This window comes from Rhinatrema bivittatum, chromosome 3, assembly GCF_901001135.1.
Source record: "Rhinatrema bivittatum chromosome 3, aRhiBiv1.1, whole genome shotgun sequence".
NCBI classification, from domain to species: domain Eukaryota; kingdom Metazoa; phylum Chordata; class Amphibia; order Gymnophiona; family Rhinatrematidae; genus Rhinatrema; species Rhinatrema bivittatum.
In genome coordinates, this window is record NC_042617.1 from 103,785,902 (window position 1) to 103,808,910 (window position 23,009).

Below are 23,009 nucleotides of genomic sequence, written 5' to 3' on the forward strand. Positions count from 1 at the left end.
GCAAATGGTGCATTAAGTATTGGACAATCTGGATGAGAGCTGTCGAGACTAGTTGAGTGCTGTCAAGGCTGGATGAATGCTTGTGAGGCTGGATGAATGCTGGTGAGGCTGGATGAATGCTTGTGAGGCTGGATGATTGCTGGAGAGGTTGGATGATTGCTGGAGAGGTTGGATGATTGCTGGAGAGGTTGGATGATTGCTGGAGAGGTTGGATGAAAGCTTGTGAGGCTGGATGATTGCTGGAGAGGCTGGATGAATGCTTGTGAGGCTGGATGATTGCTGGAGAGGCTGGATGATTGCTGGAGAGGCTGGATGATTGCTTGTGAGGCTGGATGAAAGCTTGTGAGGCTGGATGATTGCTGGAGAGGCTGGATGTACATGACATTTTCAACCCAGTGAAAGTCAACAAAAAAGACTGGAGATGGATACAAGAATCACATAAGCATTAGGAAAGATTGAGCTAAAAAAATTATCAAGATAAAAACTCTATGAAATTCCTATTAAATTCCTTTCTATGGGAAACAAAAATCTTTTGCTTTATATGGGAAACTGTTAGGAGCTTTTAGAACTGTTCAGCAGCATGCCATTCCAAACTCCCACCCTACCTTTCCAGCACTTTGTCACAGAGCAACAAAGGCAGACAGAGAGGGTAAATAACTGAAGCAACTGGTGAAGGATGGCAGCAAAATCTGCCTTCAAAGTTACCTCCCACACACATCCAAAGTCGCATATTCCACACACACACACACAACCATGCCGCCGTACATACACATGGACCCAAACACCCCATATACTTCCACTCACCTACATACAGGCATACATCTCCAGCCCCTACCCAAACCCACATGTAATTACTAAAACATGGTTTCTTCTCTTCCCCAAAGATGTACATGCTCATTTTCCAAATCTGAGCACATCTCTGGGAAGTGGAGGAAGAAGATGAATAGAAACACTAAAGTGGAAACAAGGAAAAGGAGAGAGAAGAAGAGAGAGTATGATACAACAATTGGGGGAAAGAAAAGACTATGGGAAGGAATAGAGAGAGATATGACATTGGAAGAGGATGGAGAAAAGAATAACTGAGGGAAGGGACAAAATGAGAGGAAAGAACTAGGGAAGTGAGAGAAAGTTGGAGATGAGAGAAGCACAGTGGAGAAGGAGAGAGAGATGTATGAAAAAGGGAGGAATAAATCTAGGTCTTGTGCCAGTGCCTTGTTGTCACAATTTATAAAAAGTCAGATATTTGATTATTTAAGTCCAAAACCTTTTCCTAACCAAAGACAGACTGCAGGCAGTGACGCCATCCTATTCAAGCTATATTCCTCTGAGAAACGAAGGCAATGGCGGCATAGAAGGCAGTGCCACTGCATAGAAAGCAGGATGCTGTAATGTACACTACAGAATCTGAAAACATGCTTAGCAATAACAAAAGCATGAACCACTGACCCAAAACTTGGTGAAATTCAAACCCATCATTAGGAAAACAAGAAAATGATATCCCAAAGGGAGTGAGGGTTCAAATGAAGACCAAGAAAATGGGTGAAGAGAGGAGGGGGGGGGGAGTTGTGGAGAAGCATTGCCTGCTTCATTTGCAAAATTTGTTTAAATTCTGAAAACTCCTGTACTTAGAAATGAATTCTGAAGCAAAATAAAGTGGTAGTGCTGAGTTGTATGTCCTTTGCACTGGACAGAGGTTTCTTGGGATGAGCTTTCTCTTCTATTTCTAATTTTCAATGGAGGCTCCCGGTGATTTTTAGTAACCGTTTATGATTCACATCCAGAGCTGTTGGCTCATTGCAGCTGATTGGGAGTCACAAACCTGAGAGAGAGTGAATGAGTGAGTGTAGGGGGTAGCTGGCAATATATTGATTGTCTGTTTGGTTGACAATAAACCATTGTTCTATTACTAGTAGACCTGCTTAAATGTTTCAATTTTCCATGGGCTACGACTAGAAAAACTGTTTTAATTAAAATATATAAAACTACTTTAAAAGGAATCAGTAAGGGATGGGCCTATTAATGTTCAGATATCAGGATTCTAGGTTTTACTCAAGAGCTTTGGGGAAAATTGTGCATTAATCATGGTAAAAACTTAAAAAAAAATGTAGATTCTGAAATGTCATGGATATATATTATTTGATAAAATTGAGTATATTTTTTCTAATTTTTATATCCTAAAATTACATCCCTAACAGTTGCAGTTCAGTGTAGACAAGTGCATGGTGAAACGCTTAAGCCTTAAGAATAAGTATGCATGATACAAACTGAGGGGGCTGATTCACTAAAGCGGTTTTAGAAAGTGCATTGAGCAGTTTTTAACGTGACTCTATGTGTGCGCAACACACATTTTAACATGAGATTTACTAAAATTCTGTATTTACTGGGGCAGTGCTTATCAACCTTTTTTCCACTGGGACGCACCTGACAGACGATACTCAAGTGCATTGCACACATTACACACCACAGCTGAACCAATAAAGAACCCCATCCTATTATTTTACTATGAAAAATGGCACTAAAAGATAATATATATTTAAAATGTATTCTTTACAAGCAGTTATTGAAATTAGCTATTAAATAAAAACTTATGAAAAAATACAATCTTTGCTTACTTCATCAATGAGAAATGGACTGATCTGTTACTCCCCCCATTTTCTCGATATGCAGTTGAAGGGTAGGCAAATTCTCATGCATCTCGCTGTCAAATCAAAATATTTTGACCTATTCTGGAGTTTATACAGAGCAGAATTAGGATGTTTCCCTTTTTAACTCACCACACACAAAAATTCTGGTATCGTCTCTGTTTCAGTAACTCAGAATCCTCTCCCACAAAAATAACACAAAAACCTGCAAAAAAAAAAAGACACTCGAAAGCTACATAGAAAGATATAAGAAATACCAGTTCCCAGTGATGACATTTTGTTATTGGGCATTTTATTTTTTTAACCGGTTCCCGCATTTCCCCTTCCGTCTTCTCCTAAGTCCTTTTCTTAGAGTGGAGGAGTAGCGTAGAGCAGTGGGCTATAAACCAGGGCGCAAATCCCAGTTCTCTCACTCGTGCTGCTTGTGATTTGGGGAACGTCACTTAACCCTCCATTGCTTCATGCTCAAACTTAAATTTGAAGCCATCTGAGGCAGGGAAATATCTCCTGTACCTGGTTATATCTTCCTCGAGCTTGGATTTGAAAAGGTAAATAATTAATCTAAATCCATAGTTTCTCCATTCCTTCCCTGCAAATCTCTGACATTGGCCTTTTGGATTTTTTTTCTCAATTTCTCTCTTCTCTGCTTCTCTATCCATTCATAGCTAGATTTCACTTTTCCTTCTCCCACCCTCTTCAAACTTCCTTTCACCTACTCGCTCCTCCCAGTCATCCTGTTCCCTCATCTCTCATTGATTTGCTGGTCTTCTAGTCCCCCTCTCTTTCACCCACTCCCTAGTTCTCCATATCCACCCTCTGTACCCACCTCCTTATCTCCCTTCCTCTGACTTTCCTCACTAATCACATCTCCTTTGTTGTCACTTGCATTCAGCATCTTTCTTCTTTCTCTTACCCCTTTCCCTCCACTATCCCTTCTCCAACACCCATTCTCCCTCTTTCACCTCTTCCCCAGCTTGTTTTCGCACTGTTTCTCCTTCCTCTGCCTCTCATCTTCTCACCAGCTCCAGCTCCTTCTGTCATTTATCCACTTCCTGGCCTCCAGCTATTTATCCTCTCTTTTAAACCTTTTCCCTACTCCCCAGCTCCCCTGCTTTTCACCCTCTCACCAACCTTCCCAGCCCCTCCAGGTCCTTCAGAGTTTCACACCATCCCATCCCACTTTTCTATACCCTGTCATACACCCCAGCCCATTATACATACCACCCACCCAAACACTTAGTACCTACTCTCTCCCTAATCCCCAAGTCTCCACCTAATCTCAGTCCTGCAAGCCATTTTTTTAGGGGGGTGACACACTTGCCACTCCTAGCTCTCACCCTTCCCCTCCCCAATAGCAGCACCACTACACAAGGCTCATCCTCTTACTCTCATGCCCTCCAGACTCACCCCCATTCTCGTTCCCCTTTCATTAACCCACCAAATCCCCCTTTTTAAAAACTTGCCCCTCCATATGACAATTGGAGCCATCAGGAGGAGGAAAATAAAGGGGGTCTCTTGAGTCATCTTCTCCTTTGCAGCTAGCAATGGTGGTGATTGCGGCCACAAGGCAGGGAGAAGGACCCCATGTTTCTAAGCTAGGCTGGTGGCAGTGGTGATCACAAACATGAGAGAGAGCGGGAGGCAGTGGTGGCGACAGTAATCTTATTGGCAGCAGAGGAATGAGAAGGGGATTCAGCATAACCAAATTTCCAGCTTGGGGTGGGAGAAAAAAACAAGAGGGAGTAGTGAAGGGTGTTTCATATACCCGGCTTCCTGCTCAGCACTCTCCTCAGCTAACAGGCATACGTGGCTGTTATAGAAAGCATAGGCTTGCTGTCTTTTTGTCAAATTTTGGTGACACACCAGTATGTCCCAACACCCTGGTTGAGAACTGCTGAACGGACTAATATCCATGTTCTCTAACACAGGTCTTGCATTAAATCACAGCAGCACTTGCGTTTCCTGTGCCCTGCTTTTGGTTCCACGCCATGTGTCGTATGAAAGTCCCCTTTCTACATCCTTTTCTTTCTCAGTGCTATGAGGAGAGTGGCTGCCAATAGCTGGACAAACAAATTGAGCTAGGCAAGGCATTTGTGTGATGGAAGAAGGCCCGTGGGCAGAAGGGGGTGAGAAGAGAGTGGAAGAACCAAAAGCAATAGGTGGGCCAAGAAGTGTCTTGCTAAGAGACTAGGGAGGGGGAATACGGCTGGGCAGAAGGAACAGACAGAGAGGGAGAGCGTCCTCACAGTCTCCCCCCATGGCAGCAAGTGCCACCGTGGGTAAAACCAGTCTGTCATATGGTAGGGTGGGGTAGGAACATCTGGTGAGTGCACTGAGGCTGCATGGGGCAGGAAATATCTTAGGGCCCCTCCCAGAACCAAAAAATGTGACATCTGAGCCATGTTAGCTGTTCTATGTAGCCAAATGAGTTTTGTTTGCAACTTCTTGCAAGATATATACAGCAAGGAGATTCCGTGAGCATAATGTATCCCAGATGAGTCAGTGTCATTACTTTGCTTCTGCCTTCTTTTCATTGTGATTTAATGAAAAGTTTTGTGTTATTTTGTAGACATGTGCTGGTAAGGTCCATGTAATCACAGGTACTCAGTGGGTAAGGGCTCCTGCTGCTGGTTTTTGCATCTTCCTTCTCCAGGAGCTAGAAGATATATACCTGTGGCATTCAAACATATTGAAGATATATATTGCCTTTGTGTTGGTGTTTCTGTGTCCAGAAAATGATGCAGGAGTATGAGAAAATGCACTTACCCAGCTAACAACCTTTAGTTGTCTGCATTATTTAATATGGCATCAATAAATATCATGTTAATACCCTGTCTGCATAAAAACTTGAGGTCCATATTCAGCCACTATGCAGCTCATTTAGGCCTGGATTTATCAAAATGCACTAAATACCGCATGCGATAGAAAAAGGGATGTGTTTTATGGTAATAGGCAGTTTATTGCAATTTGTGCTAATACCTATGTGAAGAGCTAAGTTACTGCAAATTGTGATAACTTTTTCACACTTTGAGATAAGTGCCAGAAGTGTGGCATTTCCTACATACAACCACTGGGGGAATGAGAGTGAGAGCCTAGCCATAATGCCCCAACACTAGATAGGTATTTATATCTCTATGGGAGGCACACCTAGTAACTCGAGGTTAGGCTTAGGTATTAGTGTCCCTACACTACTGAAAAAGGCGTTTTCACATGCGAAAACGCCTTATAGCATTTTGATAAATGACCCTATTAGCTGGATAAACGTATCTGATTAACTTAGCCTATGTATTCAGCTCTTCCCAGTTATGCCCCTGGAACGCCCTGGCTTATTTGACTAAATTCTAGCCGAATTACAATTTATCTGGCTGGAATTGAGCCAGGTAAGTGCCCAAATATTTATTTAGCTAGCTGACTTCTGAGTTATTCAGCTAAATGCTGCTGCATATTGACCACCAATTTGCATAAGCAAGTTGCTCATAATACATGGGTATGGCTAATTTTAACATTCTTGCACTAAAGGGATGCTGCTGATGTGGTCATAGTTCGGCCTTGGAGATTACTGCATTGCTTAGTGAACTGTCCATAGGATGGGCACATGCTTTCTGCTACCAGTCTCATTAATCAAACAACCCACACAACTCCAATATTGTTGTCTTAAATTGAGAAATCTCTTTAAATGTTTTTGAAAAAGCTTTTCTTTAATAAATTTTATTAAAACACACCTACGTGTTCCAAAACCTAAAAAATTCTTAAATGTATTTTTTAATTGTTTTTTTAAATATTGTGTGAGTGTTAGGTGGATAGATAGTGAGTGTTGTGGATAGATAGTGGTAGGTTCTGCTACCAGTCAGCAAAAGAGCTTGCAAATTACAGTCAGAGTTCCCAGGTTCCTGCTACAGATTTTTCAAGCTTCTTCGGCAAGAGTTAGCAAACTCTGTGGCACAATTTAAAAAAATAATAATTGTGTGTTAATTATGTGGCAAATTTGCATACTTTAGCATAAAGACTCATATCTGACTATACAAAAGACTATTTTAATTGGAAAACATGTTCACATTGTTTTTAAACACTATTGAAAATATGTATAAATAAAGAATTTACTAAGTATCTGAATTATTTATCAAGTAAAGACCCACACTGCTAGTCTGTGGCGTAGCTACCACGGAGTGAGCCAAGCAGGGAAGAATACAACTCCCAAGAGCCTCTCCATGCACCCTCCAGTGATTAGACCAGAGGATATATGTAGGGTTGGGAGCCAGCGGACACATCCAGGTAGCTCTGCTTACAGTGGCTTTCTCCCAAGGTTGCCCTCACCTCACAGCAGATGCAGGATCCTCTTGGTGGGGTGACTCTCTGCTCTCGGTGTTGGGGCAGATGGGGGCCCTTTCTTCTCTCCATGTTGCTGCAGGAGGACACGAGGGAGCAGAGCAGTGGCTGGGCCTCCACTGTCCCACTGCTCTCCACTTCCTGTGGCTTGTGGCCTGGCTGCTGCTGCCAATTCATACCAGCTGCATCCCCCATCTCTCCCCTGCCGCTGGCCCCAGCCACTGCCTCACATCTGTCAGGGAGCCAGAGCCTGCTACTGCTGAGTCAGGGCTGGGCTTGGACTTAAGCATGGTAGCTACCAGGTGATGTTTTGCAAGGCGCGCGACACAACCCCGCCAGCTGCTACCTTCCACCCACTCAGTTGTGTTACTGCTCCGTCATGCCCTTTTGTTGCCTCACCAATATGCTAATACTGGTGAATAAAGGATATTGTGTAGAGCCCTTGTTAAAATCACATCTGAAGTATGAAATAGTTTAGGGCCCTACACTTCTGGAAGGATATGAAGTGACATAAATAATTGTGCAGAAAATAGCAACTCCTTTAAAGATGACAGCATTGCCCTATGAGAAAAGGTTTGTTTGGGCTGCTTTTCCTTAGAGAAGAGTTGAGGTGGGATATGATTACTTTTACCAATTACAAAGAAGGCCATACAAAGTTCTTAAAGGGATACTCTTGTATTCCCAGAGTAACTAACAAGATAAATAGGATACCCTCTGAGACCTCCAAAATAAAGGTCTTATCATCTCTAGAGGAAGGATAAGTTGTTTTCTGTTTAGTGACAAAATTGTGGAATGGCTATATCTTTGGACATATTTCAGAAGGGCAAAATGGTGACTTTATAATTCTAACTGTAATTTTTCAACTTCAGAGATAAAATTGGCTCTCTCCTCCTGTTTTGTACCAGTGGAGAAAAACCTTTGATAAATTGGCCTCAAATTGCTTGTTTTCATGTTCTGTTGAATCCCCACTAGGTTGAGCATAATGGCCTTTTAGTTTTCCTTAAGCTTAACCTACCATAGTCCTCAATTCAGCATTTATTGACTACAGAAGGACCAGCCTGGACCTGGGAGTGTTGCAGAGTTAGCATGCACAGCCTCTGTGGGGAGGGAGTCCTAGTAATAGTATAGTAGTAACACCAAGTGGTTGGATTTAGGGCCATTGATTCTAGGGTCCTGAAAGGATCTTTGTTGGTGACCCTTAGCTGCAGACTGTCACGGCAGTGACTTAAAGGTTCATGATGCTGGATTCCAGCCCTGGTTCCAGTTGAGCTGTAAATCCAAAGGAAAAGATGAAAATTGCCAGCCACCCCACCACTCAAAAAAAAAATATGGAAAATCTGTACTTTGACATCTCTATGTAATAGCTAATTCATTGTTTGTTTTTTCATTTTGCAGAGCAATCTAAATGTGGATGTTTTATCCTCTGGAGCCAGCTTAACATTAAACCCAGAAGACAGAAGGACATTTTCTGACCACCAGGCTGAACACAGACCATTTCCTAAACAGCGTTTTCGACAAGAGAATGGACATACATCATTACAAAGAGATGGGCCTGGATCTTTCCTTTTGGATCTTCCAAACTTTCCTGATCTCTCTAAAGCAGATATTAATGGGCAAAATCCAAACATCCAGGTAATTTTACTTCTGCCTTTTTCCAAAAATCCTTCCCCAGGAACCAGTATCCATCTATAAATTCTGTGCTAAGTAATTCCAAGTACAAACTTGTACTAATAGCTTCTCTTTAGCTGGCATGATTATTTACAGTTTACCTTTTGAAAGATGAGGTAGTATTAGAAAATGCTTTTTATCTCTCATTGTGAATGATGACTCCCTGTGATATTCTGCCAGTGAAAGAGACAGATGCAAAGCCATTGCACTTGTGAATGGTCAAAGATTCTCTGATCTGGCAGATATTTGGTGGTCAGGGCCGGCGTGTTCCAATAGGCGAACTAGGCAGTCACCTAGGATGTCAGCCATTAAGGGGAAGCAAAGAGCTGTCATAATGGGCCGCAAGCGGAGTCTGCCCTGCTCGTGGCCTAGAGGAGTAGAAACTCAGCGTGTCGTGAGCAGCACCCATCCTGCTCGCGGCCGAGAAAGGCAGACACACGGTGGGCCGTGAGCAGTGCTCATCCTGCTCGCAGCCTAGAGAAGCAGAGCCTCGGTGGGCCTTGAGTGGCAGCACCTGTGTGTGTGTGTGTGTGTGTGTGTGTGTGTGTGTGTGTGTGAGAGAGGAATGGTTTTAGAGAGGGGGAGAGAGCCAGTGTAAGGGTGCGTTTGTGAATGAGATAAGAAATGTGTGTGTGTGTGTGTGTGTGTGTGTGTGTGTGTGTGTGAGAGAGAGAGAAGAGGCCTGTCTGAGTGAATGAGATCTGGGCCAGAACCGAGGCCTGGGAAGGTGGGCGGGCACAAGGCGGAAGGTTCGCCTAGGGCACTTAATACCCTTGCACCGGCCCTATCGGTGGTCCATATTAAATGGAACTATAGTTTCCAGATGCAACAGAATTCAGACCTTAAAGGAAATATAAAATGGTATTCTTTCACACACTGCAGAGAATCTTTCTAAAATAGGATTGAGGCAAATTGACAGGGGAATTGGGAGAAACTTGCACTACCATTGTCATTACAGTATTTGCTATGCAACTAAAGTGTTAAGGTTTTGGTTTACAACGCTGTCAGTCTGGCACTTTTGATAGGTACTACATTTCAGGAAAAACTGAATTTAAACTAGGGTTTGTTGTTTTTGTTAAATAGCGCGCAAAATAAAAAAAGCTAGTACAGAAGAAATGGGGTGGGTGCACCTTAGTAATGAATAACTCTGCCTACAGTCTCTGTTCCGGAGTCGTTCTTGACATATGACAGAAGATATGGCAGACCATGCAAAAGCTTTCCTTTGTTTTGACATGTTGCTGTTTTAGGCTCCATCAGTTGGTCTTTACTTATGAAGGTGCTCTTTGACACATTGGGTAAAACAATGTTATACCAGCTCTCAATTCCAAGCACTGCTTTGAAACCATGCTTTTCTGATCACCCTTTATTATATTTCTGGCTGACCTTTTATGGACAAAATATGAGAGGATCTCCTTCTACAATACCATTAACACCTTGAAATTGCAAGAAATACTTCTATGGTAAAGGTAGTTTCCCAAAAAATATCAACAATGGTTAACTGGTCATGTATTTCAAAAACATTTTCATAAATATTTTCATAAACAAATATTTTCTAACTTTTTATAAGTATGTAGGACCAACGCTAAAACAGCTCATAGCAAAAGAGCTGAGCATAAGCTTGAGACCACTTTAATTTATTTATTAAAGACAACCAAAAACTCTTAAAAACGATCAAACTGGTTTTGTTTCAATGTCAGAGAATTCCCATAATCAACATCGATCATAAATGAGCAAATCAAGACTAAAAAGTACTTAGCTTTCAAGTTGCTTGACAACCAAACCCCGACATGAATTCATGTTTCGAAGGATATCTGCTTCAGGGAGCTTAAACTTTCAAGTATTGCTCACAGAAAGTTTATAGAAGACAATGACGCTCATCCTAAATACATCCTCTTCATAGATAATGTTGTACCCACATCAATCCTCTTAGCATCTTAAAGATCTCTTAAAAAACATGGTGAAACAGAAGGGTTTATAAGCCATCCGGAAATTGACGTCTAAACCTCAAACAATCAAATTACTATGCCAATGAATACCAATTGTCTCATTGAGACCCTGTGGAGACATTGGGGTAGATTTCATAAACTTGCACACACGCGTACTTTTGTTCGCGCGCCAGGCGCAAACAAGAGTACGCAGAATTTCGATAGATACGCGCGTATCCATTAAAATCCGGGGTTGGCGCACACCGAGCCACGCAGCCTGCCTCCGTTCCCTCCGAGGCCACTCCGAAATTGGAGCGGCCTTGGAGGGAACTTTCCTTCCACCTTCCCCTACCTAACCCACCCCCCCACCTCTGTTGCAAAAGTTATGCCTGCTCGAGGCAGGCATAACTTTGCGTGCGCTGGGCTAGCTGCCGCGTGCCATGTTCCGGTCCGGGGGCTGGTCCAGAGGCCGCGGCCACACCCCCGGAATGCCCTGGGCCGAAACCATGCCTGCGGCGCTGCCCCCGGATGATGCACTGGCCACATCACGCCCCCCGACACGCCCACCGACATGCCCCCCCAGGAAAGCCCCGGGGCTTTGCGCATGCCGGAAGCCTATGCAACATAGGCTCGGTGCGCGCAGGGGGTGTTTGGACCAGGTTTTCGGGGGGTATGCATGTATCTTACGCGCGTACCCCTTTGAAAATCTGACCTATTGTGTCTAAGTGAAAAATCCAAAAATGTTCTCGTTTATTTAACAGAGCCTGGATATCCCCACCTCTGAGGCAACTGTACTTGTTCCAAGATAGTCCATCTTAGATCCTGAAATGCATGGTTATAGCTTAACCAATGAGCTACCATAGGAGCCGATGTTTTCGCTGTAGTCACGCAGCTTCTGTGTTCAATTAATCGCACTCGAACACTTCTTCTGGTGCATCCAATATAAACTAAATTACATGGACATTGAATTAAATAGACCACTTGAGCAGAGCAACAGTTAGTATTAGAGTGTGAAGTAATTAGACAGTGAGACACTGGATGTCGCCATTGTGAACCACTCATATTACACTTTCCACAAGGAAACATGTCTGTATCAATACTGTGTTAAATATTGATACTGATATGGTCCGCAATTTATCCATATGTTAAAAAGGCTATTGTTAATAAATATGTTTTGCTAACAATAAAAGAGTAAGGAAGTTATATAATAATTTTATATCCCTCTGATTATGGTAATATATCCACCTCCACATAGGTCAGTCCAGCTCGTCCAGGAACTGCTCCAGGAGAACCTGATTGGATATTTTGTGGCTTGTTTTCACCCCTGGCTATAGCCACTTCCATCTAATCGCAAAGACTCCGTGAACTTCCCTGGGCTGCAGCTTACTAAGCTGGAACTGTTGATAATATGTAGTCATAGTGTAACCTGACCTTTCCAGGATGGTGGTTCTGACTTCTGAATAGCTGGCTCTTCCATCTGGGTTGGCACTTGGCTTTTGCCTGTAAGCAGATTAACCAGATAGATGGTCCAGGTGGCTTCTGGCCAGCCAGCTATGTGGGTGATTCTCTAAAATTTCCTTAAGAAAACATCCAGGTCTTCTCCTGTCTTCATTTTTAACACGATCGGAGGCAGTTGGGTTGTCAGTTTTGTGGTAGCTTGCATTGCTTAAGCTCTGTGTCAGCTCCCCTGGTTGCTGGTTAAAGTGTTCATACAGGGTTTGAATGGAGTTGCTGCTGCCCTTCTGTGAGGGTCTGAACTAATCGCTCCATGTAAGTTAATAAGTTTTGGCACTATTGAGGTTTTTCTTGTTGCAATTATTTACTTTTATTCAACGGAGTAAAAATAGCTATTAAAAAAAAACAAAACAAAAAACTAGCTCTGACTGACTTTAAATCTCTCTCTGTCCTGGTAGGGCAACCTCCTTGGCCTGCTGTACTTAATCCTGTTGCTGCAGCCAGGCCCCAGAAAAAAAAAATCCCTCTTTTCTGCTGCTGGTGTGGATCCCTGTCTGTGCAACTGCTTAGAACAGAAACATCCCACCACTGCCACCATATATAACACTGCATGAGCAGCCTTTAGCTTGCCGGAAGACAGAGTGGCCTGGACTCCGGGTGTTCTTTTACAGACTTTTATTATTTACAGGCAAATCAAGCAAACAAGAGCCTGCTTACCTCAGCAGTGCTGGAAACAAAAATGCAATAGTATTCAGATAAATAGCTTCAGCAAAGCTCCTGCTTCTCTCTCCTTATGTGTGGGATTCAGTATCCTCCCTGATGCCTGTTGTCGTATCCCTCTCCCCAGGGATTCCCTTGTGGGCTGTCCTAAGGTGGACCAGGCTACATGGACTTTTAAGAATGGTCTAATATACACTCCTTTACATATGTGTATATGTGTGTGTGTATACATACAGAATATATGTAAACCAATGAAAAGTGTAAAAAAGATTTGCCTTATAATTTAAATTTATCCTTGATATTAACGTCAACTTTGATACTACTCATTAAGCAGCGTGATCCTTTTTTAAATTATAATGGATCATTATTTTAAATACTTATTCATTTGTGCTATCAAACTCGTATCAAGACACTAGTGCAAAGTTATAATCACAGGTTCAACTCTTTTTTTTAATATGCAGTCATGTCTCTACAACTGTGCAGTCATGCTTATAATTGCCAGCTATATAATTACAAGTGTACTATAAAATAAGTGGACATAGTACTATGTTTTGAGATGATAAACTTATTTTTGCATCAGGACCTTGAAGAACGCGCAGCACAGCAGTCCTTCATTGGTAACATCCAATAGAGCAAATGTTCACAACTTAACAATGACCGCCATCTTGCACACAGTTACTGAATATACCACTGATTGAAGTTTCCTTTTGCAAAGGAGGAAATAATGCCAATTACGCACAGCTCAAGTTAAAATGAAGCAGTACAAATAATTGTTAATTCAAATTCTATTCACTGCCAATCTGGAAAATCCGCTCCTATTCCTTCCATGCTAGCATGCGTTCCCGATCATTTCTTCACCAATTTGAAGGAATATGGTCAATAATCAGTCACCATAACTGAGTAAAGGCATGATTAAATGTTAAGCAAAGGCTAACATCAGTGCCTCAACTTTCTCAGTATTGACTCAGCTTTTATGTTAAATGGGTATGGATCATCCTTGTGGTCTTCCCAATGTAATATTGGCCACAGGGGACACTCAATTAGTCTACAAAAGTTGTTTTACAATCATTGTGGTATTTCAACCTGATGACGATATCTGGCCTAGTGATAAACGTGTCCATCACTATAGTATTCAGATATTGCAAGTCCCACAAGCAGTAATATCCTCATTTGCCCGTAGCCATTCTAGAAGTGTCTGTCTGATCACGTTCTCTTAAATTCTTCCTGGGGGAGAAAGAAAACCTTGGTGCATCTGCAAAAATAGGGAACATACCAAGGAAGGACTGGCCAGTATCTCTTAATTATCTAACAAATACTAGGCATTTGCCTAACTAGACTCGTGTTTGTGTTACATATATATGTATACGCACATATTACAAGTATGTTTCAAAAACCATGTCACTGTCAGGTCGATACAGCAAGGCCGCGTTAGAAAGAGTGCGGCAGTGCCGGGCGCACCCTCGTTCCCCGCACGCACAGTCCTGCTCACATACCGCTCGATACTCTATTCAAATTGCTTGCAAATGCAAGCCGCGTCTGCGAAGCTTTAGGCGAAGGGTTAGGCCCGCGCAACCCATTTTACTGTATAGGCGCTTAATACAGCGCCTATACAGTATCCTGGGTGCGCTGGTACCTGTCATTTCAAATGTCATTTCAACTGAAATTTGAAATGACAGGTACCAGGAAGTGGATGATTCCCCCCCTCCCGGGAGCCGGCGGGCGTGCGTTTATCCAGGCGGCGGCGGTGGGAGCCGGCGGGCGCGCGTTCATCCGGCGGGCTGTCATCGAGGCGGGAGCCGGCGGGCGGGTGATTGTCAGCCCTCTCCCCTCCTCCCGAGGCAAGGCGCGAAAGCTTGCTCCAGGAGGAGGGGAGACAGGACTGGCAGTGTAAAGCGAAAATAAAAGTAGCAAGAGCGAGGGGAGAGAGGACGGGCAATCCTACGCTCGGGATTGCCAGTCCCCCCTCCCCTCCTCCCGAGGCAGGTGCGAAAAGCAGCCTTGCTCCGGGAGGAGGGGAGGGGGGACTGTCAGTGTAAAGCGACGAAGCGACTTACTTTTTTTTGCAGCCCTCCGGAGGAGACGGCCATCAGCAGAAACGGATTGCTGCTCCCGGCGAAGATGGACGCCTGCATGAGGGAAAGCGGCCCCTGTGCGTCACGGCATGTGACGTCACGTCTTGAGCGGCCAATTGCACGCACAGGGGCCGCTTTCCCCCATGCAGGCGTCCATCTTCGCCGGGAGGCAGGGGAGGGGAGCCGCGATCCTTTTCTGCTGATGGCCGCTCAAGACGTGACGTCCATCTTCCTGAGCAGCTGGAGGCAGGAGAGGGGAGCCTCGGTCGTCTTCGCCGATGTCCAGATGGGGGGCTGCAAAAAATAAGTCGCTTTATACTGCCAGTCCCCTCCTCCCGGAGCAAGGCTGCTTTTCGCGCCCTGCTTCGGGAGGAGGGGAGGGGGGGAGCTGGCAATCCCGTCCTCGCCGATGTCCGGAGGGGGGGCTGCAAAAAGTAAGTCGCTTCACACTGCCAGTCCTCTCTCCCCTCCTCCCGGAGCAAGGCTGCTTTTCGCGCCTGCCTCGGGAGGAGGGGAGAGAGGACTGGCAATCCCGAGCGTAGGATTGCCCGTCCTCTCCCCTCTCTCTCTTGCAATTTTTTTTTCACTTTTTTTTTTTTGCTTCGGGAGGAGGGGAGAGGACTGGGGCTGCCCCGGAGACCGGCACCCATGGACGCGGCCAGGGCAGGAGAGCGGGGGCTGGGGGAAAGTTTGCCGCCTATCCTTACCCCTGCCTCTAACGCAGGGGTAGGAGTAGGCGGTAAGTTAGCAGGTTAAACGCGCAGCAAAACAGCAGGGTACAATAGCGATAGTCGGGGCGCGCGTTACTGGATAGTAGGGAATAGCTAATTCGCTCGTTTACATGCAATATACATGCCACGTGCGGAAGGGGTTGCCCGGGGATTTTAGGACGCGATAGGAGTAGGTTAAAGGGGATAGTGTATCGCAGGAAGTGCTAACGCGGCCGGAAAGTGAGTAGAACGCGAGTTAGGAGCAGGGTAAACGCGGCCGCACTTTACAGTATTGAGCTGACACAGCTCAATACTGTGTTTGGTGACTGACATTTGTGATTTTGGGAGATAGACTGCAAAAAAAAGATCAAATGCATATTTATAAACTAAAAGAAATCAGACTGTGTTGGCTGAAGGTAGTCTCTGAAATGATTGGCTGGACTCTTTGAATGGCCTGAACTGGAATGTTTCCCCTTACTACTTCTCATGAAAAAATTTAAAATTCTTTTGTCACCTCACTAACAATGATACAAACATGCTGTGAAGTAATATATAGCCCTAAGAAAAAATCAGTTGGAACCTATATAATCATAAGAACATAAGAAATTGCCATGCTTGGTCAGACCAAGGGTCCATCAAGCCCAGCATCCTGTTTCCAAACCTGCCATAGTGCTGTTTTGGTAACTTCCAAAACTCGGATATCAACAACCCGGCCTATGAAAAGGCAGCAATACAAATACTACAACGGGCCCTAGAAGTGCATTACTATTTTTCCCAGTAGGGAAAAGAAATGTAGGCCTGTTGTTGAGAACCAGGGAAACCATTTCTGATAGCCCTTGAGACCTTAAGTGCTTTATCTCCCATTGATTCAGTTACCTACTTAGATTATAAAGCTTGTGCTAGAATTCTAAAACTGCTTCAAGCCACCTTGATCATTATTTTGAAAGTGAGCTAAAGATCCAAATTTGTTGATATCAATACACCACCTATTGGGAAAACAGAGCAAACTGGATTTCACAGAAACTACACATTTTTATATACTCGTTTGGAGCAGCTTTTTTTTTTTTTTTAAATTTAAGTTTTAAAAGAACTTGATGGCTTTGTTTTCGTTGTATTTACTATCATGTGACTGAGATGTCATAAGTATGAATATAATCTTCCCCAGAAGTTTTGTTTGGTGTTTTTTGGACCTGGCAGTTTTTCTACTTCTTTTAGCTTCCAGCTCAGTTGGAATTGGGAATGAGATTTGGCACTATGAGCTTTCATTTGCAACTAACCAAAGATTTTTTTTTTCTATCCCTTTCAAACTTATTTTAGTCCAATCATTGCAACAATCCTTGGCTGGGGGCCATGCACTAGGGCTCTTTCTACAACCCTGCAATCATTGGCCAGTAGAAGTCACTTTTTTGTGCAACAAGTGGGACTTTATCACCCCAGGAGCTGTGAATGCTGCCTCTGTGGTATTCACAGCCAATCCAGGGAGCCTGAGACCTAATCTGGGAATCAGACTCTGGCTCCTCCTCACAGCAATGCACAGTCCTGCCACCGAGCCCCGAGGCAGATACACTGAGTGGAACTCTGTCTCTCCCTCATGAGACTGATTACAAAATTAAAAAGTGTTTGGGTAGGAGGCTGTACCTTATTGTGAATTGGTAACTGGCTAAAGGATAGGGAACAGAGAATAGGACTGAACATTCCTCTCAGTGGAGAAAGTTAAATAGCGGCGTGCCCCAGGGATCTGTACTGGGACCTATGTTTTTAATATGTTTTATAAATGATCTGGAAAAGGGAATGAAGAGTGACACAAAATTCTTCAAAGTTGCTAGGTCGCGAGCCAATTGTGACGAATTATAGGGAGACCTTGCAAGACTGGGGGATTCAGCATCTAAATGACAGATAAAATTTAATGTGGACAAGGGCAAAGTGATGCATACTGGGAAAAATAATCCAAACTATGGGTACAAAATACTGGATTCTATATCAGGTGTCCTTACCCAGGAAAAGAATCTTGGAATAACCATGGATGATGCTTTGAAATCCTCTGCCCAGTGTGCAACAATGGTTAAAAAAGCAAATAGAATGTTAGGCATTATTAGGAAAGGAATGGAAAATAAAAAATAGGAGGATATCATGTCATATATATCTCTGTATCAATGCATCACACAACTGCAGCTTAAGTACCAAGTGCATTTCTTGTGTTGGAAGAGTGAGCCGAGGGAGGAGTTGTCTCTGCCTGAAGGGAGGCCCCTCCCGTTAGCAGGTGAGGCCAGACGGGACGCAGAGGCCAGCTGGAGCTTCGCCAATACCAGCCCGCGTTCCCTGCAGGTTGAGCCCTTGGGTACTGGGGCCGGCTGGTCTTAGGTGGGCCTCTGTATGGATGATCCCATGATGGGTGGGTACAGTGGAGAGACAGGCTGGGTCCGGGTTGAGAGTAGATACAGTAGATACGATGGTACTCGAAGACCAGGTTCGAGTCAGAGGTCAGGAGCCAGAAGGTGCTGCTTGTAGTCAAGATACAGGCCAGAAGTCAGGGAAGGCACCGACACTCATAGTAAAGGTTCAGGCCAGAGGTCAGAAGCCAGGAGGTCCGTCCAAGAGAGCAGGGCAGGAGAAGGAAGTAGAGAGCAGGAATCCTGGAAACAGGAATGCTGCTCAACAGACCGAAGGGACTTGTTGCCAAGGCAAGCTCTGCCTTATATAGGAGGAGCTAGATATGTCATCAGAAGGGGCCACGGGCGGATTTCCCAAGGCAGGCCCTTTAAATCTGAAGAGATGCCGTGCGGCCTGGTGCAGCGGCGACGGTGTTCCAGGAGGGACCGCATGTGGCGTGTCGGAGCGAGGAAGACCACTCACCCCCGCGGGGTCAGAGGTGGCGGCTTAGGAGCCAGACAATGGCTGAGGAAGGAGAGGACGATGGCGGCTGGGAGCCCCGACCAGGACGCCAGGGGCCACCAGGTCGGCATTGGTGGGTGAGAGATTGTAACATCTAATTGCCCGATCTCAAGAAAGATATAGTGGAAATAGGAAAGATACGGAGAAGGGTGACCAAAAATGATAAAGGAGATGGAACTTCTCTCCTGTGGGGAAAGGCTAAGCAGGTTAGGGCTCTTTAGCCTGGTGAAGATGGCTGAGAGAAGATATGATAGAGGTCGATAAAATCATGAGTGGGCTGGAATGGGTAAATGGGGGCATGTTTATTTACCCTTTTCAACTTCATTAAACTAATAGGAGAAAAGATATATTTTCTCTAAGCTCACAGCTGAATTCTAGAATCTATTGCTAGAGGAAGTGGTGAAAGCTGTTAGCGTACAGGTTTTAAAAAGGGTTCAGACAGTTTCCTAGATAGGAAGTCTATAAACTATTTTTAGCCATGTAGACAGGAAAAGCCACTGATTATCCCTGGTTATGAGCAAGAAATATTGGATCTATTCTTTGGAATCCTGCTGGGTACGTGTTATCTGGATTGGCCACTGTTGGACAGGATGCTGGGCTTGATGGATCTTTAATACGGCATTTGTGTGAGGATCCATTGCCAACTTTACCTCCAGCCATACAGGTGGCACTATGAGCTACTTGGACTAGCTATCCAATGCTTCTAGCTCTATGCCCCTTGCTTCCCCCCCCCCCCCCCCCCAGTGGCCATCTTGTTTCCTGCCTAGACGTGTTTATAATGTAATATACTCAGGCCTTTCCATAGTCAGTTGCCAGAACTTGGTCCTACCCTCGTCGTCATACTCTGGCTCTGTCCCTTTTACCTAAATCCAGAAGACTTCTTCCTCTCTGGTTTTTACCTTCAGTATTCTTGCCTGATCTCCTTCCCTTTCCTGGATTCCTGGTTTGCTGCAGCTCCTTGCTATGTTCTAAACTTCAAGCTCCTTGCTTGTATCCGGGGCTGCCCCCATTTCTCATGTTTTGCTGACTCACCAGCACCTGAGGGCTGAGCCTAAGGGGAAGGTGGTTGGCATAGGCCGTAGATGCCCAACTTTCCTGCTGTCACTGACATTGGCCTGGATTTACCTCTCCAAATGTTATGTTGCTCATGCCTGGGGCAGTCCACAGACTACCATGATGTCATGTTTCTTGTATGACAAATATGTACTGCCAATTGAGAAAACCTAACCCATAGGGAGGGAATAGTAATTGACAGAGAATCTTGCTGAAAACAAAAGTTTAGGTCTATTGCCTCTGGAGCTTGCTCCCTGTCAGTTTCAATTGCTTTCTAATTGGTCAGTGTACTATGTAAGAGTTGTAATGTCAGGTGACTGTTCCTAACCAAAGATACAAATTTGGTTGTTTAGGCTCACCAGTGGCATGTTTCGTAGACAATCCAGAGAACAATTGCTTTAATAATTTCTAATCAGAAACTCAAAGCTAAACCCAGAAAAAGCTGGAAGTAAAGAAACAATGTAAATATAAGGTACCTCATTTTCATAAAATGGGTGCAATATATTAACATAAGGTTACCACTTTTCTGTCATTACAGCTTGTTGATGGAGCAGCATGTGAACTGCAAATGACTGTACTCCATATCTATGTAGAAATACTGAGGGAAAACACATTCATGGGTTGACATACAAACAAGATGAGCTAGTTCACGAATAACCTTTGTGCGTTAAAGTTCTGAGATACAAAACACCTCTTTATGGATTCTCATGCGTGTAATTGGAAGTAATGCTTAACTGATTCTTGACTATCACAGATGCCATGAACAAAACCCACACATGCACACGTACACCATAACAGCTTACAAAACTTTACAGCACTGGCAGGAACCAACCAATGCAAACAGTTTAAGATTGCTGTCTCATGAGTCATCGTTTATGGGTTTGCGTTTGAGGTTAGCAAAACAGAGCAGCAATGGTGGGCTCACGCTATAGTTATATTCTTTTCCACATTTTTGGCATGTTCCTAGTAATAGCTGAGTCACAAAGCTCAGAAATTAGTGGTTTCCCCAAGGACATCCTTGTGACTATATAAAAAAATTAAAATGTATGTATGTATGTATATATATATATATATATATATATATATATTCTCCAAATTCATCAGCCTACTTCAAAAGACATAACTAGTTCTGAAAACTGGTGATGCTTTTCTTACAGAGGCACATTTCCCTTTCATACTGCAGCCACTGATAGTGCCTCATGTGTCCAGTAGGAAGATATGTGCACAGCTCCCGGATGAGGGCGTAAGAGACAGATTTCACAATCTGAAGTGAACTAGAAAATGACTTTTTTCTTGCAAGAAGTACCTAGACTTACATGTTGGTTTAATGGAAGGAAACACAGTCTGGAGTAATAACTTGAGAGCCTGCATCTCAGCTGTATTTTGGCAATAATGATGAGGATGTTACTTGCTTTGGAAACTACTCTGCAGATCAAAACCCAACCTTGGTAGTTTAGACGTTTCAACTTAAAAGTGTCAATATGCTCATTTCTGAAGTGCCATTATTTTTATAAAGCATATTTGCTGCTGTTGGTTAATGCTTGTAGTCCAAATCTGAAGAGGAAAATAAGTTATTTACTTTGACAAGCACATACTTTTTCAATGTGAAGTAAAAAAATGTGGCTATTTGATCAAGATTCATATTAGCTGTATTCCAAAGTACCTAATATATAAATATGAAGTACAGCTGTGTCTAGGGAGGAAATGGGGTAACAATTATTTATACATTTAACTGTATCATGGCAAAGATAAAAAAAAAAGTAGTAATAAGAGACTGCTTGGTGGTAGAGGTTATGTGGATTGTTCTAGGAACTTGAAATGAACGTTTGTAGAATTTTATCCTGATTCTCCAGGTTTGACAACTTTGATCCAACCTCTACAAGGTTGTGTAAAGGGAGGTTTCTGAATTAGTACATTTGTGATATGGCATAGGAGGAGATTACCCAGTGAGTAAGGATCAAACTGAGTCAATGAAGAGGATTTCTGATGGACTGGGAGGGATACTAAGGTGGTTTCAAGCTCAGAAAATGTTAATGAATGTGGATAAGGCAGACCATTGAAAAAAGTTAAAAAAAACAACAACAAAAAACTTAGAGATTGGAGGGGTGGATGTTAGATGATCTGAATCTGGATCAGCATATTTCTATGGTGGTCCAGAGGATCTTTAAACATACAGTTGAGAAGGTTACATTGGTATCTGTTTATAGATTGGTGGTTTAGGCATTGATATGCCCTTTGCATGATTGTTGTAATATCATATTGGTGGACCTTCCCAAGAAAAGTATATTACATTTACAAGTGGTACAGAACATGGCAGCTCATCTGATTTTTGGTCTTCCAAGACAGAGGTGAATGTGACACCTTTATTAACTCGCCTTCATTGACTGCCTGTTGAAAAGAGGGCACAATTTAAGCTAATGATGATGATGTATAAGATATGGCTGGTTCTTACAAGACAGGATTAGGAATTATATGCCTAATCGAAATTTGCACTCTGTAACAGCCACACTGGTACATATTCTAACTAGACAGGAGATTCATAATGTGGTAAACAGGAAAAGAATGTTCTTGATCTGTGGACCGAAGTTGTGGAATTTGGCGTCCTTGCATGTGAGAGTTGAGACAAATTATCTTAGTTTTAGGAAGAAGGAGAAGGTAAAGGCAAGGCTCTTTCCATTATGAAGGTCTCATTGGCTACTTTCAGATGGAACAGACTGGGGTCAGTAGAAGATGATCTTTTTGTTATCGTATATATTATTGGGGTGGGTATTTTTGTTTGTTTTATGGGAATGGTTGTTACTTTGATTGTATTTTTTTTGTGTGTTTATTTGTGAACCATTTTGGCCAGATCTGGTATCTGTTGTGCGGTATACAAGAAGCAACAAATAAATACTGTCCTCAAGAGCTGAGAATTATTTGATTGAGGGTTTTTCTTTAATTCAGCTATTTATATGTTTGTTAATTTCATTCTGTTACAACAGGGCTTTATCCCCAGTGAGCTTACAATCTAATAGGGTCATTCATCAAAATGCATTCTGTTGATAACGCATGCAATAATTGTGTTACCGCATGGCACGAATGCAAATTTCTTGAAGGGGTGGGATTGGGGAGGGGTTTGGGCGAGATTAATTATATAGCATGCATTATGCTATCGCACAGGGCAATATCGCACTGTGCGATAGCATAATGCATGCTATTGCACGGTTTTAACGCCAGAAATAACTACACCATTTTTCCTGGTGTTAAGCTGTGCGATATGCCTGAAACGGCTATAACGCAATTTGCGTTAAAGATTGCAAATTGCATTTTGGCCATTTCTGGGCTTGGGGACGGAGAAAGAGGAGTGGAGTAGAGAGAGCCTCTGGGGAGGCCTTCACAGTATTCAACTATTTATATCACTATAAGGAGAGTCAGGTGTTGGTGGTAGTTTAGGAATTAGGGGCCAGTTTGACATGCAGAGTGAGACATACAAACAGCATAGTACACCCTGGTGAAGATGTGACGTCATTTGGAGTGAGGAAAATCTCACAAAGTTGAGATTTCTAC

General features: G+C 43.4%; 1 protein-coding gene across 1 annotated transcript in view; it reads left to right on the top strand.

Moving 5' to 3' along the window:
• Positions 1-23,009, top strand: part of ISM1 (isthmin 1) — a 199,932-nt gene that overhangs the window by 89,027 nt on the left and 87,896 nt on the right. Inside the window, exon 2 of the mRNA XM_029593554.1 lies at positions 8,364-8,600. Within this exon, the coding sequence (XP_029449414.1) occupies positions 8,364-8,600 (237 nt within the window). The remainder of the gene's footprint in view (positions 1-8,363; positions 8,601-23,009) is intronic.